General features: G+C 47.6%; 8 protein-coding genes across 8 annotated transcripts; 2 read left to right on the top strand and 6 right to left on the bottom strand.

Moving 5' to 3' along the window:
• Positions 1 to 847: 847 nt before the first annotated feature.
• PGRI_018480 (putative HAD superfamily hydrolase) lies at positions 848 to 1,777 on the top strand (the record flags this gene model as incomplete). Its single annotated transcript, XM_040789561.1, has 2 exons — positions 848 to 867; positions 961 to 1,777. The coding sequence occupies 2 exons, from the start codon at positions 848 to 850 to the stop codon at positions 1,775 to 1,777; spliced, it is 837 nt and encodes a 278-aa protein (XP_040646514.1).
• A 172-nt stretch (positions 1,778 to 1,949) lies between these two features.
• PGRI_018470 (Mg2+ transporter protein, CorA-like/Zinc transport protein ZntB) lies at positions 1,950 to 6,487 on the bottom strand (the record flags this gene model as incomplete). Its single annotated transcript, XM_040789560.1, has 7 exons — positions 1,950 to 2,286; positions 2,373 to 3,667; positions 3,730 to 4,830; positions 4,907 to 5,070; positions 5,128 to 5,524; positions 5,586 to 5,625; positions 5,685 to 6,487. The coding sequence occupies 7 exons, from the start codon at positions 6,485 to 6,487 to the stop codon at positions 1,950 to 1,952; spliced, it is 4,137 nt and encodes a 1,378-aa protein (XP_040646513.1).
• A 1,115-nt stretch (positions 6,488 to 7,602) lies between these two features.
• Positions 7,603 to 9,019, bottom strand: PGRI_018460 (putative C2H2 finger domain protein; the record flags this gene model as incomplete). The annotated part of the gene is made up of 3 exons (XM_040789559.1): positions 7,603 to 8,367; positions 8,418 to 8,557; positions 8,608 to 9,019. The coding sequence occupies 3 exons, from the start codon at positions 9,017 to 9,019 to the stop codon at positions 7,603 to 7,605; spliced, it is 1,317 nt and encodes a 438-aa protein (XP_040646512.1).
• Positions 9,020 to 13,117: 4,098 nt separating this feature from the next.
• Positions 13,118 to 14,545, bottom strand: PGRI_018450 (glycosyltransferase family 31 protein; the record flags this gene model as incomplete). Its single annotated transcript, XM_040789558.1, has 1 exon — positions 13,118 to 14,545. One exon carries the CDS (start codon positions 14,543 to 14,545, stop codon positions 13,118 to 13,120), a length of 1,428 nt encoding a protein of 475 aa, XP_040646511.1.
• A 1,123-nt stretch (positions 14,546 to 15,668) lies between these two features.
• On the bottom strand, positions 15,669 to 17,499 carry PGRI_018440 (DUF3405 domain-containing protein; the record flags this gene model as incomplete). Its single annotated transcript, XM_040789557.1, has 5 exons — positions 15,669 to 15,770; positions 15,838 to 15,882; positions 15,943 to 16,789; positions 16,848 to 17,418; positions 17,469 to 17,499. 5 exons carry the CDS (start codon positions 17,497 to 17,499, stop codon positions 15,669 to 15,671), a joined length of 1,596 nt encoding a protein of 531 aa, XP_040646510.1.
• A 1,463-nt stretch (positions 17,500 to 18,962) lies between these two features.
• Positions 18,963 to 21,068, top strand: PGRI_018430 (signal recognition particle subunit SRP72; the record flags this gene model as incomplete). Its single annotated transcript, XM_040789556.1, has 4 exons — positions 18,963 to 19,283; positions 19,347 to 19,593; positions 19,676 to 19,820; positions 19,871 to 21,068. 4 exons carry the CDS (start codon positions 18,963 to 18,965, stop codon positions 21,066 to 21,068), a joined length of 1,911 nt encoding a protein of 636 aa, XP_040646509.1.
• A 290-nt stretch (positions 21,069 to 21,358) lies between these two features.
• PGRI_018420 (Gfo/Idh/MocA family protein) lies at positions 21,359 to 22,591 on the bottom strand (the record flags this gene model as incomplete). The annotated part of the gene is made up of 1 exon (XM_040789555.1): positions 21,359 to 22,591. One exon carries the CDS (start codon positions 22,589 to 22,591, stop codon positions 21,359 to 21,361), a length of 1,233 nt encoding a protein of 410 aa, XP_040646508.1.
• Positions 22,592 to 23,232: 641 nt separating this feature from the next.
• On the bottom strand, positions 23,233 to 25,073 carry PGRI_018410 (Major facilitator superfamily domain, general substrate transporter; the record flags this gene model as incomplete). Its single annotated transcript, XM_040789554.1, has 8 exons — positions 23,233 to 23,799; positions 23,848 to 23,960; positions 24,020 to 24,149; positions 24,204 to 24,305; positions 24,367 to 24,532; positions 24,587 to 24,781; positions 24,831 to 24,861; positions 24,908 to 25,073. 8 exons carry the CDS (start codon positions 25,071 to 25,073, stop codon positions 23,233 to 23,235), a joined length of 1,470 nt encoding a protein of 489 aa, XP_040646507.1.
• Between the last annotated feature and the right edge of the window lie 396 nt (positions 25,074 to 25,469).

The following is a 25,469-nucleotide window of genomic DNA, read 5'->3' as shown; positions in this document are numbered from 1 at the left end:
GCAAATGCCAAATGCATCAACTTTCAAGAAAGCACACGACCAGATGACCTCATACGAAGTCATCTACACCATTTTATAGTGATGTCTCAAATTCAAACGACATTGGCAGCTACCCCAGACTTTTCACCTCTAACCACGGTCCATGGTTTCCTAACGCCACATGAATACGAGGGTCCAAACGAGGGCTTCGATAAAGTCGAAATTCAATTGGTTTTTATGTGAGACATTGTTCATCATTCAAAATCTTCCTTTACTGGCTTCCGTTGGTTTGTATTGCAACGTGATCAACTATGATGTTGATGGATAAAAATACCGACTAATAGAATCATTCTTTGGAATCCAGCATTCTATGTTTTTTGGTCATCTCAGACCATTAATAGACAATAAACCCTAAGACTCATGTCAGTATATAGCAGAAATTCACGTAAATGCCCGGAGATAGCTCATAACTCTCGAAGCCTGATTGACCCACGCCCTGCCCACTAGTCAATATACTACCCTGATGAAACACAGAAACAGATCATGGAGGCCCTTGTGCAACAGGAGATGGAAGAAATGAAGAAAAGTGTCCTAGCATGGAACTTTATTGACTGATGGGCTTTGATCCTAGAATATTATAGCTTATATCTGTTTTACTATAATTATGTACCTTTTGTATAATAACACCATACAAAAGATACCTAAATAACGGATGAAGTGCCTAACCCTCTAGGGCTGCGCCCCTAACCCGTTAGGGACTGGGGGCGCGAAGACGAGTTGGACTTGACCTAATTCCAACTCACATTTTCTCATATTTACCCCCAATACTCCCAAATCAAGGTCAAAGTTTGCCTTACATCCAGTCCTCATGACTCCCATTAAGACAGAGTGAGTAGCCTCCAACATAGGAATCTATGTACGACATCTAGCGGAAGCATTATCGACTAGAGATAACTGTATATCCGAAGCTAACAAAAACAGCTTCCCCGCGATCCGCGCCTGCATTTTCGACATGGATGGTCTCCTCATCAACTCCGAAGACATAATCGGTCTATCTACGAACCACCTGCTAGAAAAATATGGAAGACCTCCTTTAACTCGATCAATGCAAGCTCAGCTTATGGGTGTCGCGGACTCGACAAATAGCGATATATTCCACAATTGGGCCAAGTTGCCTATCTCCCGCGAGCAATTCGCCCAGGAATCAAGTGAAGGCATGCGACTGCGTTTCCCAGATTGCAAACCGCTGCCTGGGGCGGAGAATATCCTGTCGAGCCTGAGCCGTGCACGAAGTGCTTCGACTGGGGAAATGATTCAACTGGCTTTAGCTTCCAGCACTAAGACCCGTAGTTATGAGCTGAAAACTTCGGGGCCGGAATCGAAAAAACTACTGAGCTTCTTCCGCCCGGATAGAAGGGTTCTGGGTGATGATCCGCGAGTGGGACGGGGTCGGGGGAAGCCAGCGCCCGATATTTATTTGCTTGCATTGCAGTCGTTGAACTCGGGGGTAGAATTTGAGGGAAATGCTATCCTGCCCAGCGAATGTTTAGTCTTCGAAGATAGTATCGCTGGGGTAGAGGCTGGGAGGCGGGCTGGGATGAGAGTTGTTTGGGTACCGCATCCTGACGTGGCCGTCAAGTATGAGCCAATGCATAAGGATATCTTAGCCGGGAGGTCGGGGAGATTTCAGGTGGGAGATGACTGGCAGCTAGGAGAAATTGATGACGGCTGGGCTGAAAGCATACCGAGTTTAGAAGAATTTGATTATGAGAAGTATGGCTTCAATGTGCCGTCTTAACCTGTGTCAATAGAGCAGCTTCAACTTAGTTTGGTACTTATGGGATGTCGGATATCTGCTAATATATAGACGAAGAAGGGAGAATAAGAGGGCTTATCAACCCAAAAATCAATGATCTAGTCAAAGTCTTCCAATTTCACGAAGGGCATCCATCATGCTCTGTGGCATCTATCTAAACAGCTACACCACTAAAATACCGCCAATCCTTCTCCGGCTGTATACTTCCACGCTCTCCCATTTTCAGCTTCTCGCCTAGCACACGCCACCTCGGCTGTTCGTCCCTCTCGCCGTATCTCTCTGCCAGTTTTCTTGTTTGTTTCTTAGCCATTCTCTCTTCCTGCCAGTCGATGAACCACTCATAGATATAATCCCACTTGTATCCGTACAAAAATGCCAGGGCCAAGATCACAATTGTTGATGGAATGGCAACTTCCCAAAAGATGGTTTGGTCGAATTTGGTCTCTCGAATATCCGTCGTGTTCATCCCCATGAAACTGGAGCAGAAAGACCTGCAAATGTGACATTAGTAAGTAAATATTATTAGGCTTATGGATAACTCCATAATAACCAGGGAAAGGAGAGTGATGAAGCTCACAGCGGTAGAAAGAACACGGTAACGAATGTAAAGACCCGAATGGCCTTTCCGTGGCCTTCCTCTAGTATCTCAATATGCTGCCTGATACGATTACGATAGTACGCAGCACCATTTAGAAAACCGTTAACATCCAGAGTCCGGTCCTCCAGTCGAATTTGTTCCTTTTCGATGAAGTCATGCTCAACTTCATACAGTGTCCGACGTGCCTTAGTTGTGACCCTGTACGAATTCGGATCCAACAAACGGTCGTAGTTGGAGATCGCTGCCCACTGTTGAAAGATAACCCCCCTAATAGCGTACATGTCATCTTCTAGGCCATATAGCTCCAGAAATAGGCGCCGCTGCGGTTTTTGGGCTGTTTGGTTCGCAATCCTCATCATCCGGCGGCTGTACATCTGAATGAGGTCCGTCTTTTTCCCGTTGATGTGGGAATTAATATTGGAAATCATGACAGCCAGAAGAAATTCAGGGCTGATGGATGTTGAATTGACGCCGCCAGCTCGGCTAGTAGTTGTACTGAGAAGGACTAGGTCCCGCCTCGCTTGCTTCATACAAAAGGTTGCTTTACCCATGCTGCTGGATTGAGTAACAATCGCATCACGTGTGTTAGAGGCAGAAGGACCGGACACACCGTGGGAACTAGCGTGGGTATGTGAATTTCGAGACCCTGCGTGGACGCTGGAATCAGGCTTTTGGTACAGTGAGGGTTCGCGCGAACGTTCATGGCGTCGCAAGTTCAAGGGAATCTTTGATGGACGTTCTGAGGCAGAAGGACGACCGATAAAGCCTGATCTAGAAAGGTAGTGCGCCAATGAGATGGTGGAGAGAAGGAATTCCTCAAATCCCCGGACCAGAGTACTGGGTAGGAAAGGCAGTCTGCTTGTAACGTCCTGACTAATTCCATCACTTCCAGCATATTGAACAGAGAGCTGAAGATCCATAGCGTATTGCTGAAGGATTTCAAGATATTGAACAAACTCACGCACCCTGACCAACTTACTGAACAGCGAGTTGAGAACCTTCCTCTTTCTTCCGATCATCGTCGCTTTCACCCAAACAGTACATGGGTCATCAAACAGGCGTTTCGGTTTATTGCAGCTCTGGCACTGACTGTGTTTCTCATGTAGGTGATCTAGCGTCGTTTGAAGGTCATTGTAGAAAGTGCCTTCTTTGCAATCGGTGCAGTTCAGTACTGCCTCCTCGGTATTCCCCAACACAGAAAAGTTGTTTAGCATTCTGCTGTTGACGACATATTTTGTAGATTCATTCGACAACTTGTAATGAAGCTCGATGCACTGTATCTCTCATGTTAGTAGTTGCGTATATCGTGCCTTCAGATAAAGATGAAATTGCCTACCCTCAATATTCGATCTAGAGAGCCCCAAAGCTTCTTCCAACACCTTTGTACGACTTCCATTTCAGCTGGAACAAAGGTTTGGGCAACACCTTTGGACAAGGTGAAAAGCGGACGAAGATCATTCTTCACCACGTCTTCCCATTTGGACGGATGATGTATGGCGTCGATATTGCGGTCTTCCTCGAGTACGGGATGGAATCCTTCGCCCTTAAACCCATCAGCGCGCCTCGTAGTCTCATCAAGTACGTCTCTTTTCGCCTCGAATATCTGATCTGATACGCTGTTTGATAGGGTACTTGTCAGATAAGGATGCCGACGCTCGAGCTCTTGCATTGTGCATTCAAACCCGCGCCGATAGAGGTATCTTTCAGTTCTCTGTCGCTTCCTTGCCATGGATTTGTCGACCTGATTCAAGAGATTATACACCTTGACATGCGATTGGCCATCACTTGTACGACTAGTGCTGTATGAAACCGCATTCCATGTGAAGAATGGATGAGTGATTAACGGCGCCCTGGCAGTCGGTGGAGGGCTGAGGGAACCTGCGTTCTCGACGGGGGTGGTATCCATGCTTCTGCAAACATGGGTGTCGTTGGCGAAATGAACGGCTCGGTCCCGTTGGCTCTCGGCTTTTGGAAAGCTGGACGCCTCATGCTTTGCATCGTCTCCTGTTCCCGAACTAACTGAACTGCTTTTTGCAGTGAGCTTTTCTGTCGTGGTCTGTTGCACTTGATCTGCCCCTTCGCCGTCGAAATCTTCAGTTTCAGAAGATGAATCGATAATGTAATGCTTAGATGGAATTATGTTCTGCACATCATTCACCACCTTTCCTGTGGTATTGCTTCCACGTTTATATACTTTCTGATTGCTCCGGTGTATTCTCACTGATATGGGCTCAGCGCCAGAGTCATCAGACTCAACTGAGTGTTCATCATCTCTAATCAATTGTAGTTGGAGGTTGTTAAGGTCTTCGCGCTCCATTAGATCCACCCATCGCTCAGGTGTGAGTAAATCATGGTCTTCTGTGAGGAGCTTAAGGTTGGCGTGGGATAGTTCCTCGTTTGGTAGTCTGACTACGTTTGAAGCGTGTTTCATGAATTCCTATGATAAAATTAGCATCCAACCACTGGTCATGCTAGTGAGCCGTGTAACGATGAAAATAAGGAAGAATACCCACAAAGTATGGCAGCGGTAGCTCGATGACGAGGTAGAAATGCCTAGACTCGGGGTCAACAATTCTAATGGCGCAGGGTTGTTTGGCCGTCTTCGACATTTTATCAATGGTTATACTAGATGCGAGTACATCTGAGGCAGAGATGTCCCCACAGGTTATGATTGTGCCTATTCGGTTAATTGTCAGTAACCTTCCTCATTAGATGTATTGAAAAATAAACAAACCCGATCCGAGTAGCAAGCACGACAAATATGTCACATAAAGTTCGTCTCCGGAATCAGCACCAATGACAGGAGATCGTGTACTAGTTGTCCAAAAATCACAATCAACAAGCCCATTGTCCATATACGTGTGGTACCGGAGCGGTACGGCAGAGCTAGATGTTGTCTGACCAGGAACAGGTTTGAACTTCTTCTTCATTGTGAAGAACGGTACTTTCATAAATGTGACAGACTGTTCATTCCAAACTCCAAGGTTGTCTCTGTAGTCATAACGACTGATATTCTCCCGAGGCCTCCACTGCAACGAGGAAAGACCAGAAGGACGCCCACGATCGCGGAGCAGTGCAAGCGCAACTGATTTCAAGCCAGTGTCCACATGTGGGCAGTGAAGGATAAGGTCCTGTAGCAACCAGTCATCAGTTCACACCAATATAATTTATAAATGCTCCGAGACTACCAACTTCAAACATCTGTAAATCTGAGTCTGCTTGCTGCAAGTGCCTGATGAACTTCAACTCAGCACAAAACATCATAAGACAGGTCCCTCAAATTGCACTTACAGCCACCGCATCTGGACAAGTTCATTCTGCTTCGGTGTATCTTCGTCATAACAAACCAACGTGATCATGCTATCGCCAACATCGTCGGCATAATGATCCGCTGCACGGATCGCGAAATACTCCGTTTTGGAACCATGAGCCAGCTCGCTTTTAGCTTGCATCCACGGCTGGGCCATGGGATGGGCCATGTTTGTCCACCGTTCTCCATTGATAGACCGAAGAGTTACCGTTACAGACAAGTTGCTGGAGGCGTCTTCCACATACACCGGGCGAACATAATCATTTTTCACATGCTTTGATCGCGAACGCACGCGATGTTGGCGCCCTGGTGAAGGCCAACCAGAACGACTCATCTCTGGACTGTAACTAGGCGAATAATTCGTGGGCGTGGGTCGCCATGCCCTTGGATGGTTATTTGTCATACGTCTTGAATCTCTGTCAGGAGATTCCGAGGAGCTGTACTCTGTATCAGTATTTTCAGAGGGCGAATAGTGTCCGTCGAACGATTCGACTTCATCCTCGCCGTCTTCATGGTCTGCATCTTCATCGAAATCCTCGACGAATGCCAGGCGAGGCTCTTTGTTCTGTCTTGGAACGGATTTTCTCCTCCGTTTTGAGCCGGAATCAATAGGCGGTACCCCTTCTGAACTTGGCGAATGCGGCGATTTATCATAGTCTGTGTCGACAGGGTCTATCTCCGATTCTGACGGCATACCAACTCGGTCTCCAGGAGAATCTTCCTCGTCACTGAAGGACCTGTCTGACGCGTGAGGTCTTGTCGAGTCAAATGAAATTGAAGTCATGGTGATTTATTTGTACACAATGTGAGTGAAAGAGCGACGATACATTTGACGACCGAGTAGGTGAGGGGCACAGCCTCCTAGATCACAGCCTCCTAGACCAATGCTGTTGCGATGCAGCTTACAGCTCTGAAGCCAATAAAAACACGTGGACCAAGCGCTACAGTGAGATTAATATATCGGCCCCCGTAATAACTAGTAAGTTCTCGATCTAGCGGTAGGTCTACATCATCGCTTACATGAAGGCCAGGTAGGTAGCTTACCGGATGTATCTAAAACATGCAAATAGACACATCGGCATTTGTTCTTACATATTATCCCCAATATTGACTTGGGCCAAATATATTTGATTTCTCAGAGATACGGGGTCGGTCTTTGATCTAGACATACGCTCTGCAAGGCGAGGAAGCTTCACTATGATCTGATTGGAGTTCCTCCTCGTTGTCACGTAGGTGCATTAGAAACATCTTAACCCTACAGCCATGGAGGCTGCAAGTTCGGAGACACGCTCATGCGATCTAAGACGGAAGAGTTCACTGACTGTCTATTACCTATCATCGTTCTATTATACAATACACGCTGAACATTTGAAAGATGGTATTCGTCGAGAAAAAGCCAACACCATAAACAAGTAGAAACCAAAAAGCAATACAATAATTAGATGTATGAGACAGTGAGAAAATAAAAAAAAAGCATAACTAAACTAAATCCCAGACACCAGCATCAGGAGTCACCGTAAAACAAATCCCAGACCCTTTCCCGAACCCATCCATACCCTAGTCCAACCCTCTAATCCCATGGATGCAGTTCATCTGATCGTGTCTCGGTAATGTCATCCGCAAGCATTTAACAAAAGAAAAGCAAGGGCGAGAGATGACACAAAACAATAAATCGCAGATTTAGAAACACGATCAGACCGTCCGACTCCTTCCAGTGCGCTGGTTTCCCATCAATATAAGTACAAATAAGAAAATGCATGAACAAAGGAAAGATGAAATCAATCGAGAGGCATAGATGTATTCTCTCGTGGGAATCAAGGGGCTTATGCAAAGTTATTAAACAAAGGAAACAATGGAAAAAAAAAAAATTCAAGCTGCGAGACTGTATTATGAATCGCATCATACAGAAGTGGACCATGAATGGTCACCTCGGGGCTTCATTTCGTAATTCTCCGGCTCGGTGCTGGTAGGCCGACGAATGGTAGAGTTGGGGAAGTACATCTGCGGTGGCATCGATGGGTACGCAGGGCCAGTAGGCTCAGGATAACTGAAGTCGTTGGCAGATCCGGGCGATGGCATGCTACCGTGAGACGGCGAAGCCCATCCAAGGCTGGTCATGTGTGGACTACCGTTCACGCTGTTGGGACGGTGATCACTGTTGGCCGGAGGCTCAAGAGGTTGGGGTGGAGCGTAGGGATGCGAGGTCATGGGTCGACCGTGCGGCGCACTGCTATAGCTAGACAGCGAAGGAGAGGTCGTAGTCGGGGAGGCCCGGGGGCTGCCTTGGGGGAAATCCCCACGCACATGAGGCGGGATCGGACCGCTGCCCATGTAGTAGTCGCCAGTAGAGCGGTGCATGTTCAGCGGCGGGAGCTCACCGCCAGGCGACATAGATGGGTGTTGCGCGGGTGAAGGTGTAGAATGGACGGAAGCGTGCTCGGAAAACATTCCTTCACCAGGACGTCCACGATCCTTATTTTGCCGCAACTGGGCCTCTGTTTCGGCCGCGGCTTCTTCGATAGTCCCAGTGTGATGATTTTGGTGCCGTGTCAACGTCGTACGGCGCGTGAAGGTCTTCTGACAGTTGGCGTACGGACATTTGTAGGGTCGCTTTCCGGAGTGAATGCGGCGGTGTCTGGCCAGTGAAGATGAGTCGCTAAAGGGCTGAATAAATGTTAGATCTAGCCAGAACGGAAAAGAGGCAAGATACACACTTTGCCACATCTTTCACACATATGAGGCTTCTCTCCAGTGTGTACACGGGAGTGTACTGTCAAAGCCGAGCGTTGAATGAACTGCTTTCCACACCCTGGCCACTCGCAAGCGTGAGGTCGGACTCCGGTATGAATACGCTCTAATAAATTGTCAGTAACGACATTTCCAGAAATTCTAGAGGATACATACCATGCCGAGCAAGGTCGCTGCGCCGCGCGAAGCCTTTGTTGCAGGTTGAGCAATGGAAAGTCTTTGGTGGTGGTTCAATTCCTGCCCTTCCCTTTGGGGCAGACTCTTGCTGCATCTGAGGATCACCAGCGTATCCCGCAGGGGCATATGCCATATTTCGAGGGGTGGAACCGGTGGGTTGTGCATAATAAAAGGAATCGGCAAGCCCGCCATCCATTTGCATAGGCGGGGGACCATGAGGAGGGTATGCGTTGACAGGGTTGTCCGAGCCACCTGATTCGCTCTTCATGGTGGGCGAAGCTCCGTGTAACTGTGCGCTCTGTTGAAAGTACTGGTGTTGTAGCTGCGCTTCGGCGGCGGCGGCGGCAGCAGCTGCGGAATTTTTCCTGTTCAGGATGGTTGTGAAGTCCATGACCCGACTCAGCAAGTAGCCAAGGGACAGTCAAGGACTGCGAAGACGTCCTTCAGCAGACCTTGCGGTATTTCCACGATATCCGATAGCTATTGGGGGGGGGTTCGAAGTCCGCGTGAAAAGGACTAAACGGAGGGAACGGGTAATAACACTGTTCAAGTCAGGATACAATGTCGAATCTGTAGGAAAGAAACTCACACGTTGGTCGGCGAAGAATGGAACGGGGTAAATTCTCCACTTTTCTGCAGTGGAATGCAAGGTTGCGTAAGAATATCGTTCTGCCAGAGAGCTCGCTGTTGTGGTCGGCTGAAGGCGGAACGCGTGGAAAATAGTGTCTATTAGGTTTTCCTATCAAAAACAGTCAGTATGAAATGAATATCCAGATCGCAATTCCGATTTTCCATGAGTGCTTTGCCGTAAGCTGATCTTTTCGCCTCTCGCAGTGAGATGGACCAGTCACAAACTGAGATTTATCAAAGACAGCGCGACCAGCATGGGGAAATTGTCCGTCATGAAACCCAAGCTCTAGAGGGTTGGGCAGCCAACGCGAAATAAGCGAGATGCGCAAATCAAAATAACATACCTTTTCAAGGAAGGAGTAAGATAGTAAAGAAAATAAGTCGAGGGAACAAAGAAAGAGGAAACGCGAAGGGTTAAAAAAAGGTAAAGGAAAGGGGGGAAGAAATAGGAATTATGTTATTATAGGTGATTTAGGTGTGGTAGGTGCCACTGTCTGCATCTCTCTGTACATCATTTTTTTTATTTACTTTACTTTTCTTTTTTTTTTTTCTTGAAGTATTATAATGTATATAATATCTTTTTAAATCTATTAAATCTATTATTTTTCTCTATATTGTTATATTGAAAGGTACAATATAATTCCAATATAAACATCCAAATATGAACTTTTTTTTAAGAATAGTTCTCCTAGACCCAGCGAAGCCCGCTAGAAGGAAACCTGGCCGTAGAAGGATCCACAAGCCCCCGAAAATGGATACGAGAAGCCGATCCGAAGGGAGTTTCCTTTATAATCTCCTGAAATTTTACTGACGTTTATAGGGATCGGACTAATAGGAAAGGATAAATTCCCACAGTATGAAAGGGGCCCGAACTATGACCCCTGAAGCTAAAAAGAAAAGCGAAAAGAAAAAAAGAAAAAAGAAAAAAGAAACGGGAGACTTCGATCAACGAATGACATGCAGGTTTCGCATGGTGCGACACATTGAGTGATATACTTATAAGATTACCTCGATAGTCTATCCCGACTATTGTTAGCCGATTACATCGTAAAATTGAGGCCTTCTAGAAGGTTTCCGTATGGTAACCTTTCTATCTCACGCAACATATGCACGTTACACTATTGGTAGGACGAAAACCACTCTTTCCCCTCTTCTCTTCTCCTCTCTTCTATTCTTTTCTTACTTAGACAATATAATGGAGAATGTTATAATGGAGTCCATGTGAATCGGTAATTAAACCCATCTCGTTCGCCCCTTTTCCTTTCCGGGGGCGCTAGAAGGCACCGGCTGGCTTGCTTCAGCCTCTGGGAACCCACACTCCACTGCCACAAAGACGGCACGGATGACCCGTGGACTTCGCCAAGCCTTCTCCTGACCTTCCAGAAGGCCACCAGAAGGATCTTAGAACATCGATGGAAGGAAAAAAAAAAGACATGCGCGGCCCCCCCATCCTGCGCACGGTTCGGAGCCTTACCAGGAGATCCTCACCCTTTCCACTATATCTTTCACTTCGATTAATGTAGGGGAAAGAAAAACCAAGCCCAAACCTGTATCTATTACATGCCAAAACATAAAATAAAATAAAACTTGAAAAAAAAAGGGGGGGTTGGGCACCAGGATGACTGGTCCAGTCACATCCCAGGCGCCTTTTCGGGGTTCGTCTTCATTGGGGTGCTTCTACCCTCTCATGCTCTCTGGCACACACACCTACCGTTCTCAGCCCCTCACTAAGCTCGCACCCCTGGCGATTGTGACGAAAGTGACGACACACATGCATACTGCATTTCCCAGGTTTGATGACCCCGGGTCCTGCGGGGAGTCACGGAGATTATCTCCTCTCTACCTTCCGCAGATCCGTATAAGCCGAAGGCACAAGGATTTAATAATTCAACGGAGTTCGACGGAATAGCATAATTTATTTTTTGTAGTTTGCCATTTCCTTCTAATGGCCAGTAAAAAAAGGAAATCGAACTAACGCGGGTCAGGCCGCCGCGCATTGGATGGCTCGACACGGGGCGATTCCCACATGGTTGTGGCTGAGACGTGTCTTGGTGTATCATGTCCACGCTAGTCTCCATATTTCTATTAGTAGAACATATCCTTCAGCCTGGCCCCTGGGATGGAGCATGTCCCTGTACAGGTCAGGTTTGGTGTGTTTTAGGAGGTTTTGTTTCTGACAAATTGCGTTTCCCCCAGGACTCTACGGAACACTCCGGCACAGACGCCCTTATTTTGTTATTTTGTTGTACAGATATAGAAAGAAAATAAAGAAAATAAAACAAATATCCACAAAATCCAGGAACAGCCGACGCTATGACCAAATGGCCCATTTTTTTTCCTGTCGCTTTCGCAGATTCCACTCTGATGTCACATTTCTCCTGGGGAAATTGAGCACTGGCCCACTGATGTGCCTAAGTCATCACACCAAGTAAATAGTCCAGATAAGTCAACACTAGCTCGTCTCAGCCCTTCTGAGACTGCAGAAAACCTACTCCGTACCAAACCCGTAACTAATGCAGACTATGTTGCTCCGTCCAGACTCGGTATGAGATATTTGTAGATTATATCATTTATGGTCTGAAGGGGAAGGTCGTTAGGGAAATGAACCACCTATCCTTAGATATGTGTTGTATACACATCCCGGTCCCCATCCCGTAATATAGGCGATGTAGACTGAAACAGTACGTCTTTGAATCCCCAACTTATTCTAGTCTTGACTACTCCGTACCCAAAATTGTGTATGTTGTAGCTGGCTCTGTTTTGTGGAACCGATCCAGGCTAGCGGTTACTATCAATACTCCGTATGCAGTCCCCATCTCCTCAAATATCAGCTTGCTCCGCATTAGTCATTAGCCCTAACCTTACAATCCTAACTACTTACATATTGCTTACGGAGAGTGCGGCTTACTCCACCTGGTCTCACAACTATATTGTATCTCGATCGACATTCAACGCCGATCGATCTTCAGGGGTTCCATGGGATCTTCTCTAGGTCAACGGTATATCCCTATAGCGTACTCCGTACTCGGGACTTGGATGTTACTACCAGCCGTTATTGTCTCCGATAGATTGTCAGATAGTACCCCGTGTGTTTGGGGGGTGGAGTGTGCATTTGCGAGAGTATTGTTTCTTTCTTGGTTTTGTAGCTCTCGGCTGGGATATATAATATATGTATGACACCTTGGGTGTTTGTTTATTCTAAAACTTCTCACAATATTATTCAATTAAGACAACAAGTTCAAGAGTATAGAGCTGGGTGTAGATATATATTTTAAATAGCTTCATGGAATAGGAAAGATATTTATATAGAACTGCAAAACCACATGTTTGACACTGCAAGGGCGGTTCCATGGGTACATAATGTTTATTGAGCTTTGGCCTTGCTTGCCATGGTAGACAGGGCGGGTCATACCCACCCGTTCCCCATTCTCCCTTACTCTTTGCCTAGCATATTCATTGAGGTTTAAAGTGCTTGCGGATATCTGTTCCTAGTCCAATATTGGGAATGCTCGAGCAGATGCAAGTGCGAATGATGAAGCTATCGAAATACCCGAACCAAAACTGTTTGTGTTAGAACAAACTAGTCAAGACCAAACACTAGATCGTTCATCGGAACTATATCTTCCAAACTACAATTTTGTACAAGAAATCATCCAAAACTTCCATATCACATTATTCGACTCATTAGAAACGGAAGGTATATCTATCATCTATAAACAACGAAGCAAAACTCCATGTAGTGGCATTCCTTTACCCACGCCTGAACGTGAGCTTATTGATCCTACAGATCGCCGGGACCCGGAGACCATATAAAGGAGCCTGTACACGTATCCATGTACAAGGCAAGACCAGAAATTATTTACCTTATGCGCCATGACAGCTCCAAGACTTGATCACCGTACTTCTCATCACGCATGACATACCACTGCGTGACACGGTCGTTCGGCTGGTGGACAGCATCCACCAACTGGAAGCTCCTCTTGCCGTCATCCTTGCGGCGGAGGGGACCCAATTCGTGTAGGTATGATTCCTCATTGGCACCATTGTGCGGCTCCCAGGTTAGTTCCATGGAGACGTCGTCCTTGCCTGGGTCGGCGTGATACTTGATGACCGAGAACCCGTTCGTCAAGATCCAGCCGTCGCCAAAGTGCCATTTGCGGAGGAGGCAGCTGTCGCCGCATAGCTCAGCGATCACCGCCATCTTCGGCATGTCGGCGGAGAACCAAGACTTCCAGTGGTGCACTGTGAGCGAGGGCTCGCGACCGGACTCGAAGAATCCAGAGGCGTCGCGCATCAGGTCTAACTGCCGTAGACGGTGGTCCACGGTTAGTCGGGTGTTGGTGTAGCGGTAGACGCAGATGGCGATGCGGCGGTCGCCTGTGAAATCCATCGCAGAGCACTCGTCGTATACGTTGGTCAGTTCTGTCAAGAGGGGTTTCGATAAGAAGACGCCCGCGCCTCCAAATCCAATCATTCCAAATGCCGCAATCTGCGGGACAGATTCTGACAACCCGCCAATATACATGGAGGTGGTGTGGTCATATTTAGCGAGCGCATCCACCAGTCTGGGCATCGACATGAAGAATGTGTCGTCGTCGATGATGCAGCCCCATTGAGTGGTTTCTCGGGCGTTTTCCTCTAGATGAGGGATAAGGGCGAAGTATCGGTTGAGATAATTATCGTCCGACTCTGTGATGTGGAGGTTGATCCCTAGACTGTCCGCCTTGGCCTTGACCTCCTGGATCCCAGTCCCCGTCTTATCCAGTTCGATCAATGCGAAAATGCGCGTGCGCGAGTATCCAGCCCAGTGAGCGAATGCATCAAGGGACTCATTCAATCTCTCGACACTGGTCGCGACTCCAAAATCGATGTGTGACGCGTCCGCCAATTTCGGCGGTTGGGGGACCCGCAAGGACACTGGGGCAGGAATTGAGCACCCATCTGCTGCCCCCTCGGTGCCCTTTGGCACTTGCAAGAACGGTTCGTCAAGCCATTGTGTGTAGGGCACTGGTTCGTCTGTCATCTCGAGTACGATCTCTCGACGAGTATATTGGGCGAGTTTGAGGATGTTCAGGTTTGCCAATTGGTCGTGATCAATATCGCACTTGACATCGGAGCCAAGAGTGACGTTGCTAGCTGTCTCCAGCGGGAGTTTCACTGGCTCGACAGAAGGCCATAATACAGCGGCAAATCCTATCACAAACAAGAATGCGACTCCAAACCGCAGCATCTTTTTCCATGCCCATGATACCCCTGGGACAGACCCATCCCGCGCGTTTAATATCATATTGTGTGTGAGGTTGTGTCGGGAAGTTCTACCGCATTGCGGATCCAAGTATTTTGGTCTAGAACACAATCAAGGACCCACGGTCGCGGGCGGATGAAAGTGTAGTATAAAGATGCCCAGGTGGTTTGGAGGGGGGGAAAAGAGGAAGAAGAAAAAAAAAGCACGGGAAGACAGGGTCAAGGGACGATCATGGTTCCATGGGATAAAAATGGGCGAGGCCCATTCTCTAAGGGGTTTGAGAGACGATCAATGACGTTAAAGTCCCAGGCGGAAGTCACGTGAACTCGTATACAATGTAAGTTTCGGATTTGGTCTCCACTGTACAGGTACAAAGGTATAAACTTATCTACAACTAGATCTCTGAACTACAGAAGAATCTACAATTTCGTCTAATATGATGATTTCATTACTCCTAAAGCAGATGTTCAAAGTACTACTACAAAGTGACAGATTACAACCCTGCCCGTGCCAAGACTTCCTAACCAATGGCTCTGTCTTTTCACTCGTTCCTGATTTATCCGGCCCCCACTTCCGCGCGTCCTTTAATTGATCGTGTGCTCATTAACACTCTAGATAGACCCTCTTACGGAGTAATATCCGGCATCTTCCTTGGTTTTTGGGGGCTGTAGCTTGATTCACTTTCCATATCGCTTAGCCCCACTGCCTTGATGATTGATATTCAACACCTTTACTCGACATCTTGCATATTGACAATGTGTACATCATATGAGTTTGAGCTGATATAAGGCTGGCACGGCTGTCAATGCCGATGCCGGGGCTTACTCCGTACTACGTACGGTATACTGCTTGCGGAAGAGAGCCTAGATCTGCCTTGCGCAATGTTTAAAGTGGGGATATTTCTTGTTCTTCGACTGTTATCATCCTCCGCACTATGCTCCTCAAGACCTGTGGCTGATGGCCAGTGTCGAGACATTACACTTCAATCAGCTGCGAGGCTTACGATTAGGTCAGACAGTCCCGAGGTTTCATTCTGATCCCGTCGTTCCTAGGTCCTTTTTCTCGCAAAGCAGAATTGTGTTCCATATATATGTAACGGCCACGCCATATTTAATGTACAGCAAAAGGATATCATCGAAATTAACAAATGCATGCATCAAGAAGGTCAAAGAGGAACAGGCATGTTTGGTCCCTTCTTCTCGTTTGTGTTTTTGATCGTATGAAGTAACATAGATGGAAAGCAGAGTGGTCCGTATAAGTCCTCTCGCTGGAAAAAGCAGAACATTAGTTCAAATGCTTCATTTTCTCACGTATAGGGAAATTTGCGAACTTACCAAGTCGCCGCTATCAAACCAACTTCGACCTTGCTCATCTTGGTGCTAAATGTAGGACAAGAGATTAGAATGGCAACGAGACTTAATCATCGATTCCAGACTCACACGAAGGCCATCGGTATATTGTTTAGGATCCATTGGGTAGCCCAGCCATCTCCGATAGAAGTCTTCCGCAGTTTGTGTTGTAAACATGTACGTCATCCGATAGAGAATGTGATCCCATCGGTGGTCCCAGTTCCAGAAGCTATTCTCTCCGCCATTGATCTTATCAGGTTCACCTGGGTTCATAATTCGCCCAAGCTCCTTCGGTGTCCATTTACCGTCAACATAAAGAGGATGTGGGACGTAGACGGCTTTAAGTCCATGCCAAAGAGCAAGTGTGGGCGCCGTCATCTCAGTGAAAATACCAATTCCTTGTTGGGCTTGCAAATCGTGCATTTGATGGAATAAGTTCTTTGACACGCGCGCCATGGCCACAACGGATGCTGCTCGCGGCGGATTAAGACCTTTTGGTATGCCCCAAAAATGATCTCCGAATAGCCAATCGGTGTTAGTAGGATCGAATATCGGTAAAAAGGTGATTAGATCTGCCTCTTCACCAACACCCCATTCATAATCGTCGTCATCTGGGGAAGCAACAGGAGGACTAGGGCCAACTGGGTTTACCTGAGGGATACTCTTAGGTCCCCAAACGCTCATTCGGCCTTTCATAGAGGACTGAATCCTCCGTAAGAAGTTCTTCCACGTCCCATGTGTTCCTGGAATATAGAAGTAGGCGTTGCGCTCCCAAAGGTACTTCCGCGGCTGTCTTTTTGCAAACTCCGCGGACTTTTCGAGAAAATGGTAGGTATGACCAGTGAATCTAGAACTCATATCGACTTGCCAGTAATAATCAAAATCCTGGAATACTCGAGAAAAAGCTTGAAGGGGTTGCCAATCCTGTAAACCCGGGCTTTGGAGTTGTTAGGAGACCTGCCAAGTTTTACTGTGGAATTGAAAATGGACTATACCTATGTTCCTCGACCTTACGATACCATGATGCCAACGTATGGTCATTGAAGAAAACGACCATGTCGTGGAATTCGGCTGGGACAAGTTGAGCCTTGATATTGTTCATAACTTGGGGATCCTTTGTATAGATAGGGATTCTCTCGTCCTTGACATGCAACAAGATGAAGACCTCGTACTCGGCACCGGAGTGTAACGACAGCTCCATGATAAGCAGCCGGACATTCTGTTTAAGGTTCTCGGTCCATTCCATGTCACTCCGCGCACGTAGGATAATAGCTGATCTTGTTTTGTGCTGTAAGCTCGAGGGGGGTGCTTGGTTGCGAAAGGCGCGTGTAGACAATGGAGGGTGGTGTGGTAGGGTGCTGTCGACTGGGCGCGAATCGGTCTGGGTTTGAGGATATCTTCCGGCATTCCTCTCAAAGCACTGTGCCTGAAGTGACCCCCAGTTTGTTTCGTTCCAATTGACCCCAGAGGCGGAGCCATAGGCACCCAACCGAGAAAAGCGATCAGCGCAGACATATCCGTCTATACCTGTTGCCGAATACGAGCCAAGCATGGGCGAAGGGAAATCTATTGACTTGTTAAAGATGTTTTGAGTATTCCGGTGATCTATATATTACCTTTTTGGATACCCGGATAAACAGACATCATGTCTTTGGCACTTGTGCGGCTCAGAGTCTTTCCTCTCGGGCCCTCACACGCCTGAAAGCTCCCGACAAACTCATTGCGCCACTGTTGGCTATTATATTCCGGGTAGGGGTCATAAATGGCAGGGATTGCGGAGGTTCCATTCACTGTCAACGTTCCGCCACTATAGAACTTCTCCTCGCTATATATTGCGTGTTAATCAAAATGCAGAAGGAATATCGACAAACGATATATATATAAGGGGGCATATGAGATAGACCTAGTGGACATACCGAACATCACGTAATGTTGCAAGCCCAATCGGCTCATGGGCAGGTGGCGCTTGATCATCCTCTGGCTTCAAATCCCGCGAGATATTACTGACTATGTCTCCTGGGCGGATAACAAGAACTCTAAGAGGGCTCTATGTAAGGCCTTGAGCTAGAAGAGATGGGCAGATAGTCTTGCCTGTGATTTAAAACATTGTTGAGGAAGAACAATGATAGTATAGCGAACAGAGCAAGAAAACATCCTCGGGTGGAACGGCGAAAGACGTTTAACGGTACCGAAATTGGAGATCTGCTTCGTAAGAACATTGAAAGAAATTAAACAGAATAGAACGAGGTAAAAATACTAAGGGAAAAGATATTTTTATCAGACCGGACTACATAATATATAATATGGGGGAAATTGGGGGCTGACATGTTTGGAAAATGGTTAGTCCAACCGAATATATTCGTAGTTTTCACAATATTAAGATTTCGATTCTTAGTGAGACGACAATGATCGTCCTTTCGAATATATTGAGGGGAAATAGTTGGGGTCTTTCATGGTTTCAATTGTGAAAGGTGGCATGGGATTGGATGATTTGATTCTATAAGTCCACTTACCTATGCCCACGGCATACTAGAGAGGAGTTTCCTTTCTAGGCAATTGCCATTATCGCCCTCGAGATATTCCGAGGTTGAAGTTGTTGATAGCTGCCACCTGGATAAGATGGGCAGGAATTAGATATATTAGGGTACCCGTACTTGAGGCTGTTGATGTTTGAAGTGTAAAGATTGAACAAAGACGATGAATGGACTCCCTTCCTTCCGGTCTTAGCCCTTGGTAAATTTGAAGGACTAGGAATTCATTCATATTTGGGATATGACTGTCGAGTTTACAACAGGATGGTTGGCTTAAACGCAATTTTCCCTCAGTGCACAGTGTATAAAACTCCATAATGTCGAGATATTCGTGAACTGCCAGATTGGCAGGATAAAATATGCCACGTGATCTACGGCGGGGGACACGGCATTGAGCGCAGAAACCCCCCGATGGGGGAAAGACCAGTTCCGCACATTGTTTGATATCAGTTGATCTGGGGAAATCGGCCACTGTGTTCTTTGTTTAAATCCTACGAATTTATATCTTATCCGATATTAAAGTTTCCCTCTTCTTCGCCCACTAATATCCCCCGAATTCTCAAGCAACCAACCCCCGCCATGGTTGCGCAATCGCTGGCCTCGCTATTGCAGCGGGCGTCGATCGATGACCACGAGGAAGTCCTCCAGTCGTGCAATGCAGTCCTCACCAAATCCAAATCCGATTTGCAAGCGCAACACATGAAAGTTGTTGCTCTATTGAAACTTGACCGTTACGAAGAAGCTCTCAAGACATTCCAGGCCGGAGGCGATGCGCTGAAGCAGAGAGCAAGCTTGGAATACGCCTATGCATCATACAAGTGCGGGAAGCTCGAAGAAGCTACAGAAGCCTTGACTCGTACAGCTTCTGGGCGTGGTGCTAGTCACCTTGAGGCACAAGTGGTATGGTCCCCCGCCTGTCCTTCTACTGCTTGAGGATTAATGTTGATTGTCTTGTCATAACAGCGCTATCGTGCCGAGAATTTCCGACGGGCAGCCGAGCTTTATGAACAACTTACAAAAGATACGACATCTTTCGGCCATGAGGTGAACGACCTGAACATCAATTCGTGGGCTACCGATGCGCAGCTTCAATGGAAAGGAGAGACAGAATTCGTGCGCCACGATCGATTGTCGAGGGAGGATTTGGAATCTTTCGAAACGACCTACAACGCAGCTTGCTTGAATATTGCAAAGGGGGCATCTAAGCAGAGTGAGGTCTTACTCAACCGAGCTCAAAGTCAGCATACCGCCGTTCTGCCTATAACTCGGACCTAGACTGACGTTTTGTATAGATATCTGCCGGACATCGGAGGACCTTTCACCTGAAGACAAGGCTGCAGAGTTGCTGCCAATCGCAGTCCAGCAACTGTATGTCCTGATCCAGCTTGGAAAGTTGGAAGAGGCCGAGGCCGTCCTGAAAGATATTTCCGTGGAAAAGTACGTTGAATCATACCAGGTCAAAACTTCTTACTAACACATATTCCTAGCATCACCGAGTTATCAACCAAAAAGATTGCCCGCAACAACATCGTACTCGCTCGTCCCACTGCCGTAAATCCCTACATCCTATACAAGGCCCTCCACGACACCCCAGATGCCACCAATAACGATCGGTTATTTGAATTCCAGGATCGCGATCTGATCGGCAACTCGCACGCCGCAGACCTCCTTGTACAAAAATACGATGGCATAATCCGGTCCACAATCAAGGCACAGTCAAAATGTCCGAGTCCATCCACCGACGCCATCCCCAACCTCCTCTCTGTATACAACGCCGCAGCACACGCCAAAGGCGAAACTGGCCCCAAAGCTCTTCACAAGATCGCCCCATTGCTGGAGCGACGACCCACAGACATTGGCCTTCTTCTGACAGTGGTACAGCTCTATGTCAGCAGCGGTAACACCACCTCTGCTATCACGGCCATGGAGCGAACCCTCCAAAGCTTGGAGGGAGCAAACGAGTCCGTCCGCTTCAACCCAGGCCTCCTCAGTGTCCTCGTCTCCCTGTACCAGCTTGAAGGCCGGGCGGTCCAGATCCGTACCACGCTCGCACAAGCCGCTTCCTACTGGCGGACGAAGCCCGAGCCCCCCTCTTCCCTCCTCCGCGCAACAGCCGCTTCCCTCTTGCACTCTGAAGAGCGCACCGACCTCACCACAGCGGGTGATCTATTCCGTACTCTGCACCAGCAAGATCCCAACGACCGTGTTGCCATCGCTGGATACGTCGCCTCACAAGCAACCCTGGACTACGCGCAGATTGAGCCCGAACTAGACCGTCTGCCAGCAGTCAGCGACTTGATTGCCGACATTGACGTCTCGGCTCTGGAGTCTGCGGGCATCTCTCCCTCCGCCTCCTCAGTTGCAGCAGCCGCAGCCGCCTTCGCCGGTGCCCGCAAGCGCACCTCAGCTGCCACCGGCGAGCGCGCCAACAAGCGCGTCCGCAAGTCCCGTTTGCCCAAGGACTTCGATCCTGCCAAGAAGCCAGACCCGGAGCGCTGGCTGCCTGTGCGCGACCGCTCTTCTTACAGACCCAAGGGCAAGAAGGGCAAGCAGCGTGCTGCGGCCCTCACACAGGGTGGTCCTGTGAATGAGAAGGCGGAAGAGTCTCCCGCTCAGCAGTCACAAAAGTCTGGCGGTGGCGGTGGCTCTAATGCTAAGAAGAATAAGAAGAAGGGCAAGCGATAGTGTAATTTGAGATAAAGATTATAGCTGAATGTTACATACCTACGATACATGGAACACAGCTATGTATATCGCATTTAACATTGCAGGGCGCCGTAAAACCGAGGCGCCGTAAAATAAATTCCGACTCGCTGCTTTTTATCCCGAAGACTCCGATAATCCTGATCACTGGATGGAAAAACGCCCTGCCCTGGAGAACCAGCTCAGACTGCCCTAGCAAACCATCGAGAAACCCCAGATGAATATATCATTTCCCGCTGCCACTTTTATACCACCTGTTACGAAATTAACGCTCAACCCAATGGAGTCCGAATGGTACCACACTGGCGGTTGTAGTGCTCAAAGATCATAAGCAGAAGCCGTAGATCCATGACAGCATCCTCAGCAGTCGTCTTCGCCGCCGAACCCTCACCAACCAGATAAGAATGCAGAGCCATGAATTCACGCTCATATGCCTCGTCACAGGTACTAACAGTCTCCGTCCGCTTCACACGAGGACGAGCAACAGCATTCTCAGTCTCATTGATCTGGTTGCCATTGACCTTATCCATTTCCGCCGTCTCATCCGCTTCCTCAACGATGACCCGCACATAGGTACCAGTGCTGATCTTCTCACCAGGACGAGGGAAGTCATGCTCCACAGTGAGAGTCTTGTGCGCCCCATAGACAGTCAAATGTGCATCGCAGCGAGGCAACGCATCAACACCAGCTTCATACAGAAGCGTAAACGGGTGACCGTCATTCTCGGCGGAATTCGTATAGTGGAAAATGGCAGAGTAGAACGGGTCCGTGATAGCAACGTTAGAAACAGCATCCGGGAACCCAAACGACTCACGCATCACCGATAGATCATGACATCCCAACATCCCGAGGTACCGACAGAAAGCAATTCTGTCCGGCGTGAGGTCTTCTTCAGAGAAGACGTCTTCTAGCAGCGCGCGGAACTGCTCGGGGTTGTTGTGGCGCTTCATTTGCGTGATGTCTTTTGACGGCGTGGCGGTGGTCATCGGGCCAGCGATGTGTCGACATCGCGCGTAGTACACGCGTCCTAGGGTTGCTAATTCTTTCTTGAAGACTTCTGTGAAGCAGGGCGCGTAGCGACGCGCGCATCCGACAAATACCTTTGGGCCGTTTGTTTCGTTGGTGCTGTTGAGGGATCGGGTTGCTTTGCCTTTTCTGATTGCTTCGTGGATGCGCCGCATGCTTGAGACGCTCATTGTGAGTGGGACTTCGATCATTACATCTTTGCCGGCTTCGAGGGCTGTCACGGCGTATTGTTCGTGGTATTCCATTGGGAGGAGGTTGAGGATGACGTCCACTTCTTTATGGCGTAGGACATCTTCGGCGACTGTTGTGCTGTGGGTTATGTTGAAGCGGGTTTGACATTGAGTTGCGATTTCTGCGTTGGGGTCGTAGATGACTGTGAGGGTGTAGTGGGCTTTTAGAGAACAGAGGACTGGGAGGTAGGTGGCTTGGACGGCGTTCGTGGCGCCTAGTATACCTAGCCGGAGCACAGGGGTGGACATGTTGGCGGAAGGGGAGCTGCAGATCAGATGGGTATGGAGGATGAGAGATCGGGCTTTTGAGTTGAATGAGAAGATGAATTCTGGATTAAGAGAGGGATTATGAGATGAGCTAATTGAATATCAGAGTAGGGATTGAATCAAAGGGAGTTGAACAATTCCCCGTGCTATCTGAGAGGTCTGGTCTGTGACATCATCCACATTTCATTCTAAGTTTTACCCCGGATTTGATCCATCGAGATATTACGTAGACCTGTCGATCCTATATAGATTAGATGATTTAGGCTATGTGTTCATTGGGAAATGAATGTTATACCCATGACGTATATACTCTGCGAGTTTAATTATCATGTCTTGGAGCACGCTCTGTAGGAACATACCAAAAAGAAAGAGCTCCGGTTTCTAAGCTCGTTGAAAAGAATGGTATATCGAAGGAATAGTGAATCTTTATGTATTATTTTAAGTACGGCTAGTTATTTTTAGTTCTGACCTCTTGAGCTTATTTGTGAAAGACAGCTGAATTCTTATAGTTGCGGGACAACCCCTTATTCTATAGTGTTTTCACTGGCCAAAATGACGAAAGCCTGTTCGAAAGAAACAAATAAAGCACAAATTTCTGAACTTTCTATGCTTGTTCTGCCTGATTAAATCAAACCGCGGGCGTTGACAACCAGTGCCTCACCATACAAACTCACATCATAACCTTGTTCTTCCAAGTATGCTTTGAACTTGGCATCCTCTGTCTCTAGCTCTCGAGACATATCTGGGATGAGGAACCAGGCAACCAAACCACCTACCACTGTAAAGGCAGAACCGATTAGGAAAACAGCCTGCTGACCTTTGGCGGTGGTATCGAAGGAGTTCTGGATCGGGGTGAAGACTTCTGTCCCAATCGATGCCCCAGCTTTGCCAACAGCGGCTGCAAATCCGAGGAAATGGCCACGGAGAGGTGTTGGGAATGACTCCGAAGCACAGAGGAATGTTGAGACCCCAGGCCCCATCTCTCCGAGTGCTTGGAAAATGCCATACATGACGACAAAAAGTGGAAAGACACTTTGAATAGGGTGAAGCGCAGCCCCCAGAATAAACCCCCATATAGCCCAAATCAGGAAACCTAGGGTCATGGTCTGTTTACGCCCAATTCGATCCATCAGTATACCACCAAGCAAGCATCCTGGAAGATAAAAGCAATTGATAACAGTCTGGAAGTTCTATTGTGAGTTTAACCATCTAAAAGGAATGGTAGGATGGAAACCTACCCCATATCCAATATTCTGAACTGAGGAGTTGTGTGGGCTCAGCTGCTCAATTATGGTGGATGAGAACAGGCCAAATGGATATGTGACGAAGTCGTAGCAGAACCAAGCCAAAGCTACAAAAATCAACGTTAGCCAAAGTCACTGCACAATTTAACCAAACTGAATGACTCACATGTTCCAAGCATTGGTTTCCAGTAGCGACGTAGCACTAAACCATAGGGATACTGCGACTTGATAGCATGCTTTCTGTATTGGGTAGAGTTGACCATCCGAACGCGGAAGAAGCAGATGGATAGTGGCAACTGATTCAATTATCAGAATAGTTAATTCTTAGCTTTACAAGGCACGATACTTACCACAATACCCAAACCGAATGTAATGCGCCAGACCCCTTCAGAGTTTTGTTGGCTGTAACATGCAAGAACAATAAGAGCAACCAAACCAGCTGCAACAAAGCCCTATTTAGAACTTAGTGAGATCCTCATAGAGTGGCCCCGGGGACGTCGTGCTAGTACTGACCAGATCTATAGCAAAATCGGTGGTTAGTGCAACCAAGAAACCACGTCGCTTCCGGAGATGGACTGTCTCGTCGGCTGCCTCGGTGGCACTGGTGGCACAGACAGGATATTCCCCCCCAGCGCCAAATCCTGCAATGCCTCTTGCAACGATCATCATCCAAAACATTCTTATTGTGTTGTCAGAAATGAGTTTCAATCAAAAAGCTCCAAGTGAAGCATACCCTAGCTGCGATTTTCCATGAGAGGCCGTTGCCAACACCACTCCGATAATAAGAAACGCCGTTGCGGCGACAATACCAGTCCGACGACCAATGCGGTCAATTAGGACCCCAAAGAATAGCATGCCAAATATCTCGCCGATGAGATATGAGTTTGACAGCCGCGACTTTATAGTTGAAGACATTCCATCCATGTAGCTGGGCTCGTCAGTATACCTGGCGAAAATTATTCAACCGGAATACGCACAGTACTGAGAATAAAGGCTCCATATAGCCAACTATCACGCGGTTAGTATACGGTAGAAAAATATAGATCACACATACTGATTTGAGCGTTGTATCCATCACTGAACAAGGCCAACCCGGAAATCACTACATTGAGCACACCTGAGCGCTTTTTCTCGGGTTCCCGTTGCTCAATATCCCAATCGGGTTGCTGGACTTGTTTGGGATCCATCTTCATAGTAGAGTCACTAGGAGATATAGCCATATTGACAAGTACACTGAATAAAATGTCAATGGGAATTGATTGATATCTATAGAATCTATATTTGATCTGAATAATTCTAAAAGTGACCAATGAGAGTGTAGAATAGACGCACGATAGACTCGGTGGGAAGTGCGAGATGATGTACAACTTGTGGGTAGTACTGAGTAAAGGTCCAAGCTCCCCGGGGCCATGGCATCTCCACTGCAGACGGCAATTCAATGGGTTTGACAGCTTCCTCTCCAGTTCAGACTCCACATGCTCTTCTTAGTCTCCTGAAGCTCGGTTACTAGGGTAGTTCCTGATCGTCAAACCAATCTAAGGTTATCTTTCACCCATGTGCTTGGGGACGTGTTACATAGATCTATATCTTGTCATCAAGAAGTACCCGTGTCGGTG

The sequence above is a fragment of the Penicillium griseofulvum genome (genome assembly GCF_001561935.1).
Source record: "Penicillium griseofulvum strain PG3 chromosome Unknown contig_80, whole genome shotgun sequence".
Taxonomy (NCBI): domain Eukaryota; kingdom Fungi; phylum Ascomycota; class Eurotiomycetes; order Eurotiales; family Aspergillaceae; genus Penicillium; species Penicillium griseofulvum.
The sequence above is the reverse complement of the archived record's forward strand: the minus strand, read 5'-3'. Positions and strand labels throughout refer to the sequence as shown.